The sequence below is a fragment of the Myxocyprinus asiaticus genome, chromosome 5 (genome assembly GCF_019703515.2).
Source record: "Myxocyprinus asiaticus isolate MX2 ecotype Aquarium Trade chromosome 5, UBuf_Myxa_2, whole genome shotgun sequence".
In the NCBI taxonomy this organism is placed as follows: Eukaryota; Metazoa; Chordata; class Actinopteri; order Cypriniformes; family Catostomidae; genus Myxocyprinus; species Myxocyprinus asiaticus.
This window is the reverse complement of record NC_059348.1, coordinates 17,591,675-17,610,117: the sequence shown is the minus strand read 5'-3', so window position 1 is coordinate 17,610,117 and position 18,443 is coordinate 17,591,675. Positions and strand designations below refer to the sequence as shown.

The 18,443-nt window shown below is 37.0% G+C and overlaps 1 protein-coding gene across 1 annotated transcript in view; it reads left to right on the top strand.

The window, feature by feature from the left end:
- The window catches only part of LOC127441610 (ephrin type-B receptor 3-like), a 39,136-nt gene extending 21,595 nt beyond the window's left edge, over positions 1–17,541 (top strand). Inside the window, exons 10-16 of the mRNA XM_051699204.1 lie at positions 1,330–1,382; positions 1,684–1,806; positions 3,365–3,612; positions 6,044–6,259; positions 11,853–12,002; positions 12,627–12,820; positions 16,241–17,541. Coding sequence (XP_051555164.1) covers positions 1,330–1,382; positions 1,684–1,806; positions 3,365–3,612; positions 6,044–6,259; positions 11,853–12,002; positions 12,627–12,820; positions 16,241–16,349 — 1,093 coding nt within the window. The 3' untranslated portion in view covers positions 16,350–17,541. The remainder of the gene's footprint in view (positions 1–1,329; positions 1,383–1,683; positions 1,807–3,364; positions 3,613–6,043; positions 6,260–11,852; positions 12,003–12,626; positions 12,821–16,240) is intronic.
- Positions 17,542–18,443: the final 902 nt, after the last annotated feature.

Sequence of the window (18,443 nt, the reverse complement as noted above, 5' to 3'; positions counted from 1 at the left end):
GAGAGCTTAATGGAATGGGTTTCCATGGCCGAGCAGCTGCATCCAAGCCATACATCACCAAGTGCAATGCAAAGCGTCAGATGCAGTGGTGTAAAGCACGCCGCCACTGGACTCTAGAGCAGTGGAGACGCATTCTCTGGAGTGACGAATCACGCTTCTCCATCTGGCAATCTGATGGACGAGTCTGGGTTTGGCGGTTGCCAGGAGAACGGTACTTGTCTGACTGCATTGTGCCAACTGTGAAGTTTGGTGGAGGGGGGATTATGGTGTGGGGTTGTTTTTCAGGAGCTGGGCTTGGCCCCTTAGTTCCAGTGAAAGGAACTCTGAATGCTTCAGCATACCAAGAGATTTTGGACAATTCCATGCTCCCAACTTTGTGGGAACAGTTTGGGGATGGCCCCTTCCTGTTCCAACATGACTGCGCACCAGTGCACAAAGCAAGGTCCATAAAGACATGGATGAGCGAAGTTTGGTGTGGAAGAACTTGACTGGCCTGCACAGAGTCCTGACCTCAACCCGATAGAGCACCTTTGGGATGAATTAGAGCGAAGACTGCGAGCCAGGCCTTCTCGTCCAACATCAGTGTCTGACCTCACAAATGCACTTCTGGAAGAATGGTCAAAAATTCCCATAAACACACTCCTAAACCTTGTGGAAAGCCTTCCCAGAAGAGTTGAAGCTGTTATAGCTGCAAAGGGTGGGCTGACGTCATATTAAACCCTATGGATTAAGAATGGGATGTCACTTAAGTTCATATGTGTCTAAAGGCAGATGAGCGAATACTTTTGGCAATATAGTGTATATATACAGTCCAAAAAAATAATATTCACACAAACTGTATGTAGTCACACAGAGTTTGGTAGCAGGGTTGCAAAATAATTGCAAACTGTGACAAGGAGGAGGGCGTGGCCAGCGCTGAATAAGCTGAGCAGCGGGAGAGCGAGTTAAGGGGCAGCCGGAGACACCGGTTCGAGAGAGAGAGAGAGAGAGCCGCACGCAGCCGCGTTGCATGTGTGTCTGTGTTTGTTTATGTTTGTTTTAAGATACGTTTCTGATTAAACTTTACACTGACTGTTCAGCCGGTTCCTGCCTCCTCCTTGCCCATCCTTGAACTGCTACACAAACTAATATAAATAATTAAATAGAAAATAAAAAAGCTCAAATAATATTTAGTTTGATCTCAATTTGGCGAGCACCTTCTTTTATTGACCTTTTGCTAACCATTGGCCAATCTCAACCACTCAAATATTCTTTTACACAAGTTGTTTTGCCTGCACTCAGTGTTAAGTCTTAAGCCAGACTCTCAATGTGAGTATTATTTGCTTACAGACGGCAACGCACTGGCTCAGAGTTGGAGTATACTGAGAAGCTGCAGCAGTACGGTGAGTGTAACTGCTCTATATTTTACAAAATACAGACAACCATCATCAGAACAGCAGAAATTATATAAATTATATATGATGATGCAATGATAGCTATAACATTGATTGTGCATTTTGATATGTAGTAAATATGCTTTGACATGTTGAATCATGCAGGTAATTTTTTTGCATCTGGATCGGGATATTTCAGCCCATTCAATTTCATTATTAAACACAAAGAATAATTTAAAATTATTAAATTATAAAAAAATAAAATTATAAATTTAACAATATAAATTCTTTACATTCTTTTCATTTTCAGTGTCCCCAGGAGTAAAAGTTTATATCGACCCTTTCACATATGAAGACCCGAATGAGGCGGTTCATGAGTTTGCCCGAGAGATTGACATCTCATGTGTGAAGATAGAGGAAGTTATTGGAGCAGGTAAATCACACATCTCAATATTAAGATGAACAACAGCTAAATCAGACTTTTCTGATCATTGAACTGTATGAACAATTTACTAAAACTGGTAACACTTTACAAGAAGGTTGTATTAATTAACATAAGTTAACATGAACTAGCAATGAACAATACTTATTAACAGCATTTATTTATCTTGGTTAAAGGGATAGTTCACCCAAAAATGAAAATTCTCTCATCATTTACTCACCCTCATGCTGTCCCAGATGTGTATGACTTTCTTTCTTCTGCAGAACACAATTGAAGATTTTTAGAAAAATGTCTCAGCTCTGCAGGTCCATACAATGCAGGTGACCTTTGTAACTCCAAAAATCACAAAGGAAACATAAAAGTAATCCATAAGACTCCAGTGATTTAATCCATATCTTCAGAAGTGATATAATATGTGTGGGTGAGAAAAGGAACAATATTTTAGTCGTCTTTTTACTCTAAATCTCCACTTTCACTTTTACACTTGAAAGTCACATGTGGTGTCTGTTTAGTTTTATTTTCACGCCTGAAAGTGAAAGTTAAAGTGGAGCTCAAATATTAAATTAGTTTTAACAGAATAATTAATGTAAGTGCTTTTTATAAACTTGATTAAACTTGAAATTTCTGTTTAAACCCTCCAAACTTTGGCCACATTCACTTTCATTGTATGTATCTTAGTGTAACCTCGATTTTTGCATTTTTTTAAAGAAAAGGAGGAACGAGTCGAAATACATTTTTGTGGTAATCAACATTATTCCACAAATGCTGTCGATTGAGCCTAACCCGGAACATTCCTTGAATTCCTGAACTTTATAATGAACAATTGTACCTCCATAAATTAAATTATTTTTTTTTTTTTATAAATTCTATAAAAATATATTATTCATTGTTATTTCATGATACCTAATGCATTAACTAATGTTTACAAATATAACCTTATTGTACGGTGTTATCTCATTTCACAAATCAATTGCACATAAGATAATTTTATTTGAGTTGTATAATTGTTTCCCAGCCTCCCTTGGATGAACTGTTTAAGATTTAAAATATGTATAATCATGGTATATAAATAGCAAAAACAATGTGTTTATAATAAACTACACTAAAAGGAAATAAAGTAGAGAGTTCTTTCTATAACTAACCGTATACATGCTGCTTGCTGCCTTTTTATGTGTTTCTTTTATCATTTTATCCCTGTGCTTGGTCACTCCCTTGTTTTACGATCTCAATCACTTCTCTCCACTTCTTTTTAAACATTAACATCCTTTTCATCAGAGTCCAGACCCAAAACTCCCAAAGCCCTTAAATTTCTCTCTCCTCCCTCTCCACAATCTGCTCCTAAACTTCTCTCTCATCCTCTGTCTCCATCCGTACCCTGTCTATTCAAACCCTAAACTGTTGCCATCCATTCTTAAGCACTTTCCTTATTCTTTGCGGTTTTATCCTAAATTCAAACCAATAATCCCCCCTCTCCCTCACTCTCCTTCCTCACCAACCCCCCCGCCCCCCACTCCCTCTCCCCGTATTCCTCTCTGTTATGTTCATTCAGGAGAGTTTGGGGAGGTGTGTCGCGGGAGACTGAAGCAGCCTGGCAGAAAGGAGGTTACAGTGGCCATCAAGACGCTGAAGGCGGGCTACACTGAGCACCAAAGGCGGGACTTCCTGAGCGAGGCCAGTATCATGGGCCAGTTTGACCATCCCAATGTGATTCACTTGGAGGGAGTTCTGACCAGGAGTTGCCCAGTGCTTATTGTCACGGAGTTCATGGAGAATGGAGCTCTGGACTCCTTCCTTAGAGTAAGCTTGAGATCATCTTTGATAACAATACAAATTTCTAGCACTGTGCAAAAAATACAGGACACAACAACAAGGATTGTTTTCACTTGCCCCTCCACAAGTCATTTCTTTTTCTTTTTCAAATAGATAAATAAATAAATAAATACATTTAGAAACACATTTTGATGTGTTTCGTATACAAAATAAAAAAAAAAAATTAGTTTTCATTTACCTTTCTTTACCTAAATAAAAAAATACAACAAATAATTTATTAGGATTTTAATTAGCAATATGTAACTATGAATGTAGCTCCATGATACCTGTTATTAATTCATACTTTTGCTATCCTACAGTGCAAAGCATTATTTGTTTATAATTTTGTTAATAATCTGCTTATAATTTAATCAACCCATTCTAACAAAATGATCAAAAGGCATTATCAAAATCATTTAAATGATCAATATCAAATAAACAACGAATAAATAAAATTAGCTAAACATTTGAATGTGTTAATGAAAAATCTGTCTATATTTTTATATTTATGTTTTTATTACAATAAAACAATACAATACATATTTTATTAGGTTTTTAATTTGCAATAACAGCTGTAAATTATACAGCTAGAATGTAGCTCCATGATACCTATTAATTCATACTTTTGCTATACTACAGTGCAAAACATGATTTGTTTATAATTTTGGCTAATAACTTGTTTAGTTTAATGAACCCATTCTAACTGGCACTTACAAAATTATCAAAAGCCATTCTCACAATTAATCTAATTAATTAAAAAATACACATTTTTATTTGTTTCTGAAAAATAATTCTATACGTTTTATTTACTTCTTTACAATAAAAGAATACAACAAATAATGTATTAGTTTTTTAATATGCAATAACAGCTGGAAATTATACAGCTATAGTGTATCTCCATGATACCTATTAATTCATACATGTTTATGGCATACAGTGCAAAATATTTGTTTTTAATGTTGGTTCATTATTTATAATTTAATAAATCCATTCTAACTGATGCTACCAAAATTATCCAATAATAAAAAAAAATAAAAAAACCGTCATCTACATACAGTATGTTAGCCAGCTAGATAACATTATCTTGGTAAAATATTTACATCAGCATAATTTCCAACAACAATGATAAGTGACTAAAAACCAAATGTATAAGTTTGCAGGACATAAAAACAGATGTACATGATCAGTGAACAATAAGATAGTAGTAGCAAAGTAGCATCTGTCTGATTCATCAACTGGCCCGAATCTCTCTCACACTGGCCATCCTTATTGTTGAGCCCTGTTGTGAATACAAAGGTGTAGCTAAATGTTTAACAAAAGTCAGTTCCCCTTGCTTTGAATAAATCTGTGGCCAGCCTCCAGTAAGGAAGAACTCTCAAACTGACGGGTAACTTAATAACCCATCTGCATAAAACAATTATTCATGGTTCTTTAGAGAGGACATTGCTTCACCTTCAACTTGTGTCAGCATGTGGCTTCTCTAAAACATTAAAATACCAAGATAACCTCAGAAAATTCTTGTGAGATCTTGTATAATCCCTCAGCTGAGCTTCTACGATGCTACTCAGTAAACAGTGTGCACCACAGAACCTTAACCAATCTGTGCACTCTGTAAGAGATAATCTAATGCATAACACTGAGACTTTAGACATCCAGAGGTGATGAGGTCTCACTCTCTCTGACCATCAGATAGATTAGTCAACCTAGAGCCACCCCCCACCCCCTCTTCTTCCTACAGCATGGCTTGTTCTCAAATCACAGTCCACTCATGGACACAAGCACACTCGTTTCCACACATCCACACAAACACACTTCTAAAAATATCTATACGCACAGTCTTTGGAATGAATCATCTTCAAAACCTAAAAAAACAAAAAAAAAAAACAGCATCAACATCAAAATCTTGTACCAGAATGTTTATCTTTATTGGAGACGTACCAAGTGAGATTGACTACTGATGTGTTGATGTTCCTTCTTGCTTAGAGGCTTAGCCATCAGTCGCATGCTATTTGTGAACACAAGACATGTGAATTTCCCCTTAGAGGATACTTGAGCACCAATACTTGGACCATTGTGTGCAGCCCTTGTGCTGTTACTGATGTTTGTACTTTAGACTTTCTTTATTCAGAATATGAAAAAGAAAACATGTGGCTTTGATATTCCATGTGAAGTATGTAATTGAATAATGCTTTCAAGTATTCAGTGCTATTGCAAAACTAAATTCCTCCATGGAGATTGTGTGGCGACGCTTCTTCATTGCTTTGGCATCCTGATACTCTGAAGAAGATTACAGACTGCTGCAAGTAGAATTAGTGAAACTCTGTCAAAGTCAGGCTGATTAGAATGAGTAGAGCCGGTGTAGTGTCGTGTTTACCTCAGTTAATATCGCTCTTATTTCTATTGTACCCTTCCCTTTCAGTTGAATGATGGCAGGTTCACCATCACACAGCTGGTGGGCATGTTAAGGGGGATCGCGGCTGGCATGAAGTATCTGTCTGACTTGAACTACGTCCATCGCGACCTGGCTGCCCGGAACGTGCTTGTCAACAGCAACCTGGTGTGCAAAGTGTCAGATTTTGGCCTCTCTCGCTTTTTGGACGATAACTCAGCGGACCCAACCTACACAAGCTCACTGGTTAGTTCAGATAAGGTCTTGCATGTTTTTTATTTGTGCAAGCATGAATGATGCTATTTAATTGTACAAATTGTGAATTATTTGTAATTTGTTGGAGGTTCATTTCCACTTATATTATTGGGGCAGATTCTTGCTCTGAGTGCCACAGGTTGAAATTAATATAAACACACACATGCTACCTGATAGAACCATAGGTGTATTACGGACCGGGCCAGTGCCCAGGGGCCCTTGACTACCAGGGGCCCGTGGGGGCTGTGGGCTATATGGTCTGGCAGCCCATCAACTTTGAAAACAAATGTTTATATATGCTTGAATATGTAGCCCCCACAGCTGTCAGCTTATACAAGGCCCCCTCAATAGAGACTATGAGGGCCCCCAGCCCGCTTACAAGGACCCTTTTGCCTTCCTGTTTCTAATGAAAACATTTTAGCCACTCTTTAAAAATTTGAAATGTGAATTTTCTTACTTATTTCATACTTCAAGCTTTATAGGTTTAAGCTTAATGCTTTGTATGAAAAGTGCTGTCAAACAAATTTTTTTTATATTCTATTCATTGCTATGCATATTTTATTTTGTGGGGTACAAAAGTACTGACCTAGAAACGTAACGTTTTTCAGGACAAACTATAATGTTGGTTTGACAAAACCTTGTATGAAAGTTTAAAGTAGTTTTAAATGATTGAAGTTTGAAATTTTTACAGGTCTTACAGAAAGAAAGAAAGAAAGAAAGAAAGAAAGAAAGAGAGTATCTTAAATCAGATTTAAGTCAAGAAATCATGAACATTCAAAAACAGACTTTTAGATCATTTAAAAATTATGTTAATATAATCTACTCTAAGGGATTTGGGCTTACATGATGCCTTCACAGGGCTTTTCGATGGGAGAATAATAATGGTAGCCAAGATGTAAGGTTATTGCAAACAGAATTTACAATAAAAGGACAAAATTACCACTATTTTTGATCCCCTCACTTTTCAAGCCCTTCAAAGCTCTCACAATGGAGGGTAAAGTCTTTGAAGGAAACAGTGTGTAGGTATGATCACTTCTGAATGGAACGCACCCCATTATACAGTTAAGTTAGAAAAGATATAGCAGCGCAAGCTAGAACTGCCTGAACTCTTTGCCAAGTTTCACCAAACCCATGCTGTGGGAGTCTATTTGTTAAATTATTTATATTTAAAGTGTTTGATGAAGTGAAAATGTCATAATTTATTATTGCCCCTTTAAATATATGCAAATATATATCTTGTTTTTTTTTTTTTTTTTTTTTTTTTTAATGCATAATTTGTAGTACTAGTATTTATACTGTGTTTACATTATGTATAACAAATGTTAAAATGCTACTGTCTCTTTAAAAACACTGGCTGTCCAGCAAACCTGTTTCATTGAGCGGTTTCTTTACCACAGCCATGCTGTATGTTTGAGTTAATCTGACGGTAAATAACAGAACGGGTATTAAAAGACTTAAATGAATTAAAATGTATTGTGTGGATCTCAACTTTGAAAGATAATTCGCCCCGAAGACCTTGCTAGTCATAATCTGCCCCTAGATAGAACTCGTTGTGTCCTTGCCTTATTCCTTAAGATAACTTGAATGATGACGTGTTGAAATCTAAATCTAAACCAAATGTTGTTTTATAATGTTAAATGTTGTGGATGAACCCCATAAACGAGAGTGAGAGAAAGCCAAGCTGCCCCAAAGGCTGTCAGTAAGGGCTTGTTGCAGTTCCATGTTTGACCACAGATTTCCATTGGGGGGGAAAAAGGCGCTGTTGAGTTCTGGTGGCCAGAAGATTTTTTACCCCACGTTCGTTAATACCACACAAAGTGTAACGGAGGTTTAGGGTAATTTACGACCTCTAAATAACAAAAACCTTTACTTGGCCTTTTTTTAAACACAATTCAGTATTTTGAGGCACACTTAAAGGTTAATAAATTACATTATTGGTTGATGATGTGAATGATTATTTTTGTGGGGCATTGCCCCACTAATCCATACAAGTGAGCCACAGTTGGATAAAGTACTTTCTCCTATCCTAATTTAATATAAGAGAGAAAAGTAAAACTATGCCATTTGCATGTATAGTCCCCCAAAAAGTGTAAATACTGTCGCTTTGTGACTTTCAACATTACTGTTTGTTAAAGCATTGTTTGAAAAAACGTGTTGCAAATCTGTTTGGTGACACGAGTGGCGAAAAAATGACACACTTCACCTGTACGTTTAAAATGTACTGTCTTTCTCTTCTGAGAAAATGGACTTAATGTTTTATTTTATTTTTTAACAGCAGCATATACAAATATTTGTCCAACAACATTCCCCTAATACCTCTGACTAGCAATAGCAAGTAGCCACTGTTGGAGAAGCTATTTTGAAATTAACTTCTCAAGCTAAAATTCATAACAGTAAGTAGTTAAAACTACTGTCAAGCTACTCTTAAAAAAATAATAAAAAAAATTCTGAAACACTACAAGCTACTAACAAAAAGTAGCTAACAATGTTGAAGCTATTTAAAAAATATGTATTTATATAACAATTGGATTATTTAATTAAATTATAGTTTGGATTGAAGCATTCAACAATATCACCTGATATAACTGGAAAACACCCTATATTATTTAATTGACTCAAAATATAGTGATAAGCTGCCGGCACACTAGCAGACTCAAAAAAACTTGATTTTGGCCAAAGGTGTCAAATGCAGAGTTTTGCTGAGATCTCGCTCTCTTCAGTCGGAGGTATGACACACTTGTCGATTAAGAGTGGTGGAGAGCTGACATACATACCGACTTACTGCAACTCTCTCTCTCTGATTCCCTATCACGTGGAGCTCACCGAAATAACAACAGGAGTACCACATGAGCATAAAAAAGGAAGTTATTCATGCAGTAACTTGAATGTGCGTGATTGTGTATTTATCCCCTCGAGGCTTGCTGTAGAACGCGTACGTCCAAATGCAGCTTTCAGTGAGTGAATAGATTACGTTCAATAAAAACAGACTGTTGTGCCTCCGCTTTCTGATTTCATCAGTCATTTTAGTGTAGGAGAAAAAAGCAGGAAAAACGCTTGGTGACAGAATCACAATGGACTACAATCAGTGTTTGTAATGATATGCAGTGCGATGAAAACATTCAGGGATGCATTTCCCAAAAGCATTGTTAGCCAACTATGGTCACAAGTTCCATCGTTACCAATATAGTCCAGCGATTTGGTGTTTCCCGAAACCATAGTTCCAACGAACATTCGCAAATAGCATCGCACAGTTGTGTGGTTGGAACTACAGGTCTTTACCTGTGGTTAGAAGCAGAGTTCCTTATTAGTTTGCTGCGTGGACTTCATTTGACATCAGTGAGTCTTCTACATCTTTCATTCTATATACGTATATCTTTCATTCTGTAAGGAATTTGAGCATTACATGCATTAAGGCAAATGATTTATTCTGGGGTTTTGCAGAAAATGGCGTTCTGAAACGTCACGTAAGTGCAAATGCTGCCGTTAATGGGATTAAAGGCTGTTAAGAGAAAGCGCTACATCACAGACGGTTACTGTCGGAGATCTTTGCTTTTATGTGTTTATGTTAACGCATGTTTTTGAAGAGTGCGTATGTACATATATGCTCAAGTGCAACAGGGGAACATCGAAGTCTAATGTAGAAAGAAACCCCAGTATTGCAGCGCAATACATCTGTTGCATTACAAAGTGCATGCTGCTTTTGTGTCTTCAGCAGCTTTCTCGCATTAAAAGGCTTTCTGGTGTACATGTAAATGAGCTATTAGAACTTAATATTTGTGGTAGTTATTACTCCACCCCCTGAGTATTGTCATTAATGACAGCTCAACCAACATAGTTACTACGGTTTCGAGAAACGGGCTTGACTAGCTAGTTAATTGTTTACAGCGATGCATCGTACTATGGTTGTAACGCAGTGAATTACGTCGTTGTACGGTAAATGCACCCAGATCAGCTTGACGTCTTGTCAGTTCTTCAGTAAAAGAATAAGCTCATTGGTCACTTGATGACAAGACCCCGCCTCACTGACAGAATGATTTTTTCAAGCAAGCCTGATGTGCTTTTTCAGTTTTTGAAACCATTTACTCAGTACCTTGTCCCAACAGGGATTAACAACCTCCCGCTGATAGATGCTGATGCACCTGCAATTATGTTAATGAAACTCACACCTGAAAATCACTGGAAAAAAACTTTTTTTGGAGATATGCTACCCACTGGAAAATTTAGCACGTTACTGGGATAGCTACACTATTTTGAAAACAGCTGAGTTACAGTTTCACTACTGAAAAATGTAGTTAAGTTAGTAGCATCGCTTCTTTTAGTTAACTACTCCCCAACACTGCAAGTAGAAAATCATGGTTTATGACTGTAAAAGAAAGTAAAGTTAATAGAATATTTAAACAGGGAACAAGCCCCGCCCCAGCTTCCTGTTATAATAGGAAATACATTAATGGGACCATAAAGACCATGGGATATTTAAGAGTCACCATAATCCCTTGCCTGTGAACCTAACAAAGGGAAGAGAATACTCCAGACAGAAGACTAATTTTGCGATATCACATTACAGTTACAGTGTGCATTTAGAACTGATAAGTCTAGCCTTTCTTATCGGAATTGGGAAGTACAGATGGCATGCTTGATATGTGGAAAAAGCTCTATCTCTGTCTGTGTGAAACATATGGATGTAGTCAGTACATGATGGCTTATTCAGTGGATCTGAACTTAAAAGGAATTTAAAGGAATAGTTCACCCGAAAATGAAAATTCTCTCATTCACTTATCCTGCTTTTTAAAAGTTAATAACGTTTTAATTATTGCATTTGTTATTTTTTTTTATTTTTTACATAAATGTATCAATTTGCTTCAGAAGACATTCATTGATCGACTGGAGTCGCATGGATTACTTTTATGCTGCCTAAATGTGACTTTTGGACCGTCAAAATGCTGGCACCCGTGTACTTGCATTATAAGAACCTGAAAGAGCTCTGTTTTGTAAAAATCTTTATTTGTGTTCTACAGAAAAAAGATGGTAATGAGAGAATTTTCATTTTTGGGTGAACTATTCCTTTTATGACTAATATCCCATATAATTCCTTTAATTTTATTCAACTTCTCAAGACTTCAGGAGTGGCTTTGTTTATGCAGCTTTATCTACATTGTCTACACTTTTTTTTCTTATTGTTGTTTTGCATAAAGGGGTAGCTCACCCAAATTACCATTTTTGAGTGTACTTTTCCTTTTAAATATTAGGTTCATACTAGTACGAGAATCAGTGCTCGTGAAAGTGAAGATTTAGTGCTAGCTAACTCATTTAGCGTGTACTTTCCTTGGATTAGTGTATCGATCACCCTGTTCCTGTTGTCAGTATCAGAGATAGATCAAACCGGCGCCTTTAAAGTCATTTTATTTTTACTGTTTTTTCATCTCTCTTTAATGAAGCCAGCGAGCGACACTGTGGGGAGAAGCTTTGAATTGGGAGTCTTCACTCTAATTAGGCTGCTGAAGTCTTGAGCCCTGTTGGTGATTTAAAGTTGGGGTTTAAGTTTAACAGCTTTTCTCTTTATGTGTGTTTTTGTGTGTTTTTGTAGGGGGGAAAGATCCCAATCCGCTGGACTGCCCCAGAGGCTATCGCCTTCAGGAAATTCACCTCAGCTAGTGATGTGTGGAGCTACGGCATTGTGATGTGGGAGGTTATGTCCTTTGGAGAGCGTCCATATTGGGACATGAGCAATCAAGATGTACGTCAGCCTTAGCTTTGCATTACTTTGTGTGAATCTCATGAAAACCTGTCTAGGTCAAATTTCACCCAAAATTAAAAAAGAAGCAAGTAATATGTAATAATTATATTCGATTTTTTTTTTATGCATTACAGTAATAAGAATGCGATTTATTTTTACATTACAGTAATGAGAATTCAATTTTTTTGCATTGCAGTAATGAGAATTGGGGGAAATATGCTCAGCTGTCATTAAAATAATGCAAAAAAAAAAACCTGAATAATTCTTGGCATGTTCTTGACTAGTTTTGCAAGATTAACCCTTTCACACCTAAAATTATTGTGTTTAAATACTGTACATCCTTGTTATTTCAATGTTTAGTTTTAAAATAGACAGAATATATACAGTATAGCTTATTATATCTATATCACAAGCTGCAAGCACAATTCTATGTCTTACCTCTGAGAGGCTTTTATAAACCACTTATATCAACCCCATTAGTCTTAATTATGGTTTAACTATCGTTGCATATACTGTATATATTTCTAAATATTTTATACTGTATGCCTAATAGAATTCTGTATACTGTCGAGTTTGTCCTAATGCAGAAGAACAGTGTAATTGCTGTGTGTGTTGTTGCTGTAGGTAATGAACGCAGTGGAGCAGGACTACAGACTGCCTCCACCCATGGACTGCCCCGCAGTGCTGCACCAGCTCATGTTGGAGTGCTGGGTGAAGGAGCGGAACACGCGGCCGCGCTTCGGACAGATCGTCAGCACACTTGACAAGCTCTTGCGCAATGCCGGCAGCCTCAAAGTGCTTACCAGCACACACTCAGGGTGAGCAGAAAACAGACCAGATTGGATGCAGGTCAATTATAGCTCTGAGTTATAGGAAAAGATGGATCTTTCTGGTGAATATAAACTGTATATACAACTAATAGAGATAAAGTGTACAAATTAGTGTTATATATATATATATATATATATATATATATATATATATATATATATATATATATATGGCTCTAAAATATTTAATTGGATAGAAATTGCTATATGTGAGTGTAATCTCTAAAACTATTTATAAAAATTCTTATCCAGCAGTCAATGAATAGAAAAGTCATGGAAACTCATTGGACAAAAGGTGTGGGAACCCAGTGGATAGGAAACCTCTTATTATTTGTTCTTGAAGGTTGTTTGATGTTTGATATAATTTTGAAATCTCAGATTTTTCATTGATATTGGCAAATCTGAGTACAGTTTTAGACATTATCTGGGGTTCCACCCACATATTTTTGCGAATTTTGGGACATTACATAAAAAATGTGGAATGGAAAACTAAGATGGAAATAACATTTTCAAAATGGGTAAAAAAAAAATAAAAAAAACTTGTACGCTCGATTTGAGGTGGATACATTTTTTAGGCATAAATAACTGTGACTAAATAATTTGCTCAAATAATATCATAAAATCTGGTTATTCTGAAATGCCAAAGCCCGTCATCAAAAAGATTACCTCCCAGAACTGTCTGACACACTTTCGCTCTCAGACATAAAGCGTCTGCTGCTGAACACTTGCAAACATGCAAGTTTGTCTAAGCCTTTTGTCTGTGCCGTCTAAACTGCAAGTAATTCATGACTTTTAATAAAAGAGCCACAGTGGCTTTTAACTTCCATTTTCATTTTGAAGTGACGATTTTGTTCTCTTGAACACATGGAATGGAAAAACTGCTCTATTTGCAAATTGTTTTTGCGATATTCACATTTTGTTGCATATCTCAAGTTGGATGGAAACAACTTGAGATCTCGTCTGAAACTCTAGAGATACGTGAAATGGAGTCTTATTCTCAGGAGAAAAATCTGAGAAGCAGGAGACTCAATAAGAGCAAAAGTTTCAATTTGCTCTGCATTTAATCTCATTGAGAAAGTAGCAGTTCTAGCTTGTATGGCGCCCTGGGCGAAACTCTCATTGACCAGGGTAAATGAGATGGCTGGTGGAGTTCAGGGCGTCCACTTGTCTATGTGGGCGCCTCGTGCCGCCATCCGCAAGATGCCACCCTGGGCGGCTGCCCATTTCTCCCATGCCTAAATCCGCCACTGCATTGAGATGTTAAAGAGATCTTATTTGTCAGTTTTCTTACAAGTGAAGTCTTGCAAAATGTTCAAACTGAATATTGTACGTTATGTGACAATATAGCTAGCTAAACCCAGTTCAGCAGTTCACTGTAAGTCAATGTATACAGTGTAGGGCTTTTTCCCCCACCCGTAACTCCTCAAGAAAACAATTTCAACCACATAAATTATCCAACACCAGCAGACAAAAATAAATGCAATCCATAACACTGCTGAATTTGACTTTGTATAAATAAGCACGCTCATTTCACTTGCGTTTGTTAACGTGCGGCTTTCGCCTAGAGCTCTTTGAACCACACCATCTTGGGAGCAGTGTAATGGCTGACTTACACACAGAGCAGTGCCCTTTCCTCTTGGCCGGCTGCTGCGTCTGGTCACTGGGGAAGCTGCCTCTGCTCAGACTACAGCTTGCAGTGAAGGAGAGCACATAATAAGGGAGATGGAGGAGATGCTAAAAGAGAGCAATGACTTTAATTAGTTGGCTAATGAGCTTTTTAATGTGCCTGCAGTGGAGCCCCGTGCCCAATGCAGGACTCAGTCAAGGATGTACGCGTGCGTCATGCCTTCGTGTGGCACCGCATGCTGATGGCCTGTGTATGATTCATTTATGATTGCATCTGTATGCATGAGCAGCCCTGACTGGGCTGTTGACATGCCATGATCCAGTCTCAAGAGACAGCTGTGTGTGTGTGTGTGTGTGTGTGTGTGTGTGTGTGTGTGTGTGCGTACGTAAGTATGATTATTATGCATCTATGAATAAGAGTGTGCACATTTTGCCTGCTTTTGTTGTACATTAAAGGAATAGTTCACCCAAAAATGAAAAAATATTTCATATTTATGTGTATTCTGTTACCTATATGTTGTTCTAAACCCATATGGTTATTTTTTCTGTGGAACACAATTTTTTATTTATTTTTTTAATTCTTAAATATTACAGATTCAATAAAAGTTAAGATCTGTTGACAACATATGTGGAATAATGTTGATTACCATAAAAATATATTTCGTCCCTCCTTTTTTTAAAAACAAAGCAAACATTTCTATTACAGTGAGACACTTGGAAGTGAATGGGGACCAATCCAAAAATGTTAAAATACTCACTGTTTCAAAGGTATAGCCACAGGACATACACAGAATGAGTGTAAACATGATATTAGTGTGATAAAATCACTTTTAACCTTTTCTGTGTAAAGTTATAGCCAATTTTACAACTTCGTTGCCATGACAATGTAATGCCGAAAACCCTAAAACTACTCACAACTTTAAAGCTCAAATAGAACATATGGTTCACATTTCTGCATTTAAACATTACAAAAATTGGCCCCATTCATTTCCATGGTAAGTGCCTCACTGTAACCTCGATTTTTGTTTCTTTTTTTTTTTTTAAGAAAAGGGCCGTGTTGAAATTATTTTTTGTGGTAATCAACATATGCCACAAATGCTGTCGATTTAGCTTAACTTGTATTGAACCTGGAATATTCCTTTAACGCAGCTTTTTCTGTACAATTGCAGTTCGTATAGACCACTGTTATCATTCTCCAAAAAGGGAAAAAAATACCATAAAGCACCATTAAAGTAGTATATACAACACGTGTGCAATTTTCTTCTGAAGTTTTCTGAAGCCATGCAATAGCTTTGTGTGAGGAACCAACCAGATTTTATTTATAATAATCTTTCCCTCAGCCAAATCTCGCATCTATTCCACCTTAGTGTCAAGATTCATTTTTAAATGCTGTGTATGCCATTGGTTCTCACATTTGTAGTAACCAAACATAATATGCCATTTTTTAATTCTGCACAAGATTATCAGAGAATTCTTCAAACAAACCCGCCATATGGCTTTAGAATGACTACTTTTATGATACTTTTATGGTCCTTTTGGTGTTTTTTGTCCTTTTTGAAGCTTGTCAGACCTGGTATCTATGTTGTTGTTGGTTATAAAGAGCTGCGTGAATATTCTTTAGAAATGTATTTTGGGTTCCACAGAGAAAATAGATTTTGGAATGACATGAGGGTGAGTAAATAATGACAGAATTGTCACATTTGGGTAAGTATTCCTTTTCCATAAATGCTGTTATAACTTCCTGCATTTGCTGATTTTTGTTTTGTATTTCCCTCCCCATAGGGATCTCTGTCGAATCGGCGGGACCCTGCCGGGCAACCAAAGGAAGAGTATAGAAGATGCACAAGACATGAAACAACAAATGAGCCAAACTCTGCCTATACGGGTTTGACTGATTAAAAACAAAACACCTACTGAGCCTCCAGGCTAACAACAGATTCCCATTTGAAGAGCAAACCTGACTGGGACATTCCATCGAAAGCCCATGGAAAATTATTGGAGCTGACCATTGCTTGAAGAGCCAGTGGAAAACCTGTGTACAATTTGGGACAGCTACGCCGCACCCCCTCCCAAGCAGCCTGTGGAAAACTATGGCATGTCCAATGGAAAACTGTATCCGCTTGACGGGTAGCCTGGAGAGAACTGGGAAAACATAACACATGTTAATTGGAATTTTATATGATGGCGCCTCTGGCAATCATCTTTGTTCTTCGCCCATTTGTCATGACTTTCTCATGTTTACAGTGAATTTTCAATACATGGATTAAATTGACAAAGTTTCTACTTCTCAGGTTCAGTTTGCATGTGTGCATGTGCTTCTCTAATGGCAAAAAAAAAAAAAAAAAAAAAAAAAGTATCTCTCTCTTCCATAATTCAAATCCCTTCCATCCTTCCTATCAGCTGTCCTTAATTACCGAAGCCACAAATGAAGAGACAGACTAAGAATTATAAGCTAACTGTAATAATGTTTAAAAAATTAAATAAATGTAAGACGGGACTGTTTGATGTTGGCTTGAGGATATTCCGCCGCTCTCTTTTTCCCCTTCCTCAAGACTTGTTTCTTCTAATCTTTTCTTCATATTGAAGAAAGGAGAAGAAGAGTGGAGAGGGACTTGAAAGTGTCAAATGAGGCAGGATGGACTCAAATTGTGACTTTCAAATGAGAGAATTTTCAAAGAGAGGAAGGACCTTTTAATGGGACGAGTTAACTTTAAAATGGGGATTATATTTCAACAAAGGCTGTTTTATTTACCTCTGTTGTATTTGGTCTTCCATGGAACGCTGTCAAGAGACTTCTTCTCGTGGAGGACATCAGACTGTGATTCAAGAATTGTTGTTTCCCCTACCTGTGTCCGACGGGAGATTGTGCTCAGTGTGTGATTATGTGTGTGTGTACAGTATGCTCTAGTGTGCTTGAGTGAGTCAGCGAGTGCTACAGCTTTACATGCATGCCATATTCAAAACACAAACCTGTCCGAGATGTGAGACAATGACACGTTGACTAGAGCTGTTGTTTGATGAATATTCCAATTATTTGAATTCAATCTGTTCAAATATGCATAACTGTGTAAATAAATATGCCTCTTAAGAGATAAGGAGTCACTGAGATGATTGACACTCATGGCACCAACATACAATGTTCAAGCATACAGTGCTGAGGAGTAACAAACTAAAAGTAGCAATGCTTTTTAGAAGCAAAATAATTAGTTAATATTGCTGTTTACCACTATATTTTAATTCAGTTAAATAATATTATATATTAATTTTCAGAAAGGAATGCCACCCTAATTAAAGCTGCACTACGTCAGTCGTGTTCTGGCACTGCTCTTCTGGCGGATGAATCTCCCAATTTTAGCTTATCTGGACATGTGTGTGATCATGACTGGTGCCAGAGTCATAACGTGCTATTTTCATGTTGATGTTATGTTATACAGTTAAACATTTTACTCTACACTACAAACACTACACTCAAGGCACTTTTAAATAGAGAACAGGGGACTCTCCTCAGCCATCACCAGTATATCTTAATAGGATTATTCAAGTGTTTTATCTACTATTAATGTTTGAATTGTACAACAATTTACAACATAATAGGTTAAACTCGTGATATGGCTGATACGAGAAGACTCCATTATTTTTATTCTATATTGTCCAGCCTCAGTTACTACAGTAGCATGTCTATGTAATGCACACAATAACACCGTAAACCTAAAACATAAAACGAGGATTCAGTAATGATGGGGATAAAATATACTTTATTTAACGTAAAAATAATATGCTTAAATATGCAATATAACAATTACAAGTCAATTTCAGAAGTCATCCGTATTAAACGTCACAGTAACTTCACAGCACAACGTAGATACATTGCGATCAGTTAACACACAAGAAATGTTCGATTCATACAAGCATGACAAGCAATATAAGCTTCAACAACCCTACCAGAAAACATATCCAAGCGTTATAGCAGGTAAACAACTTCGCC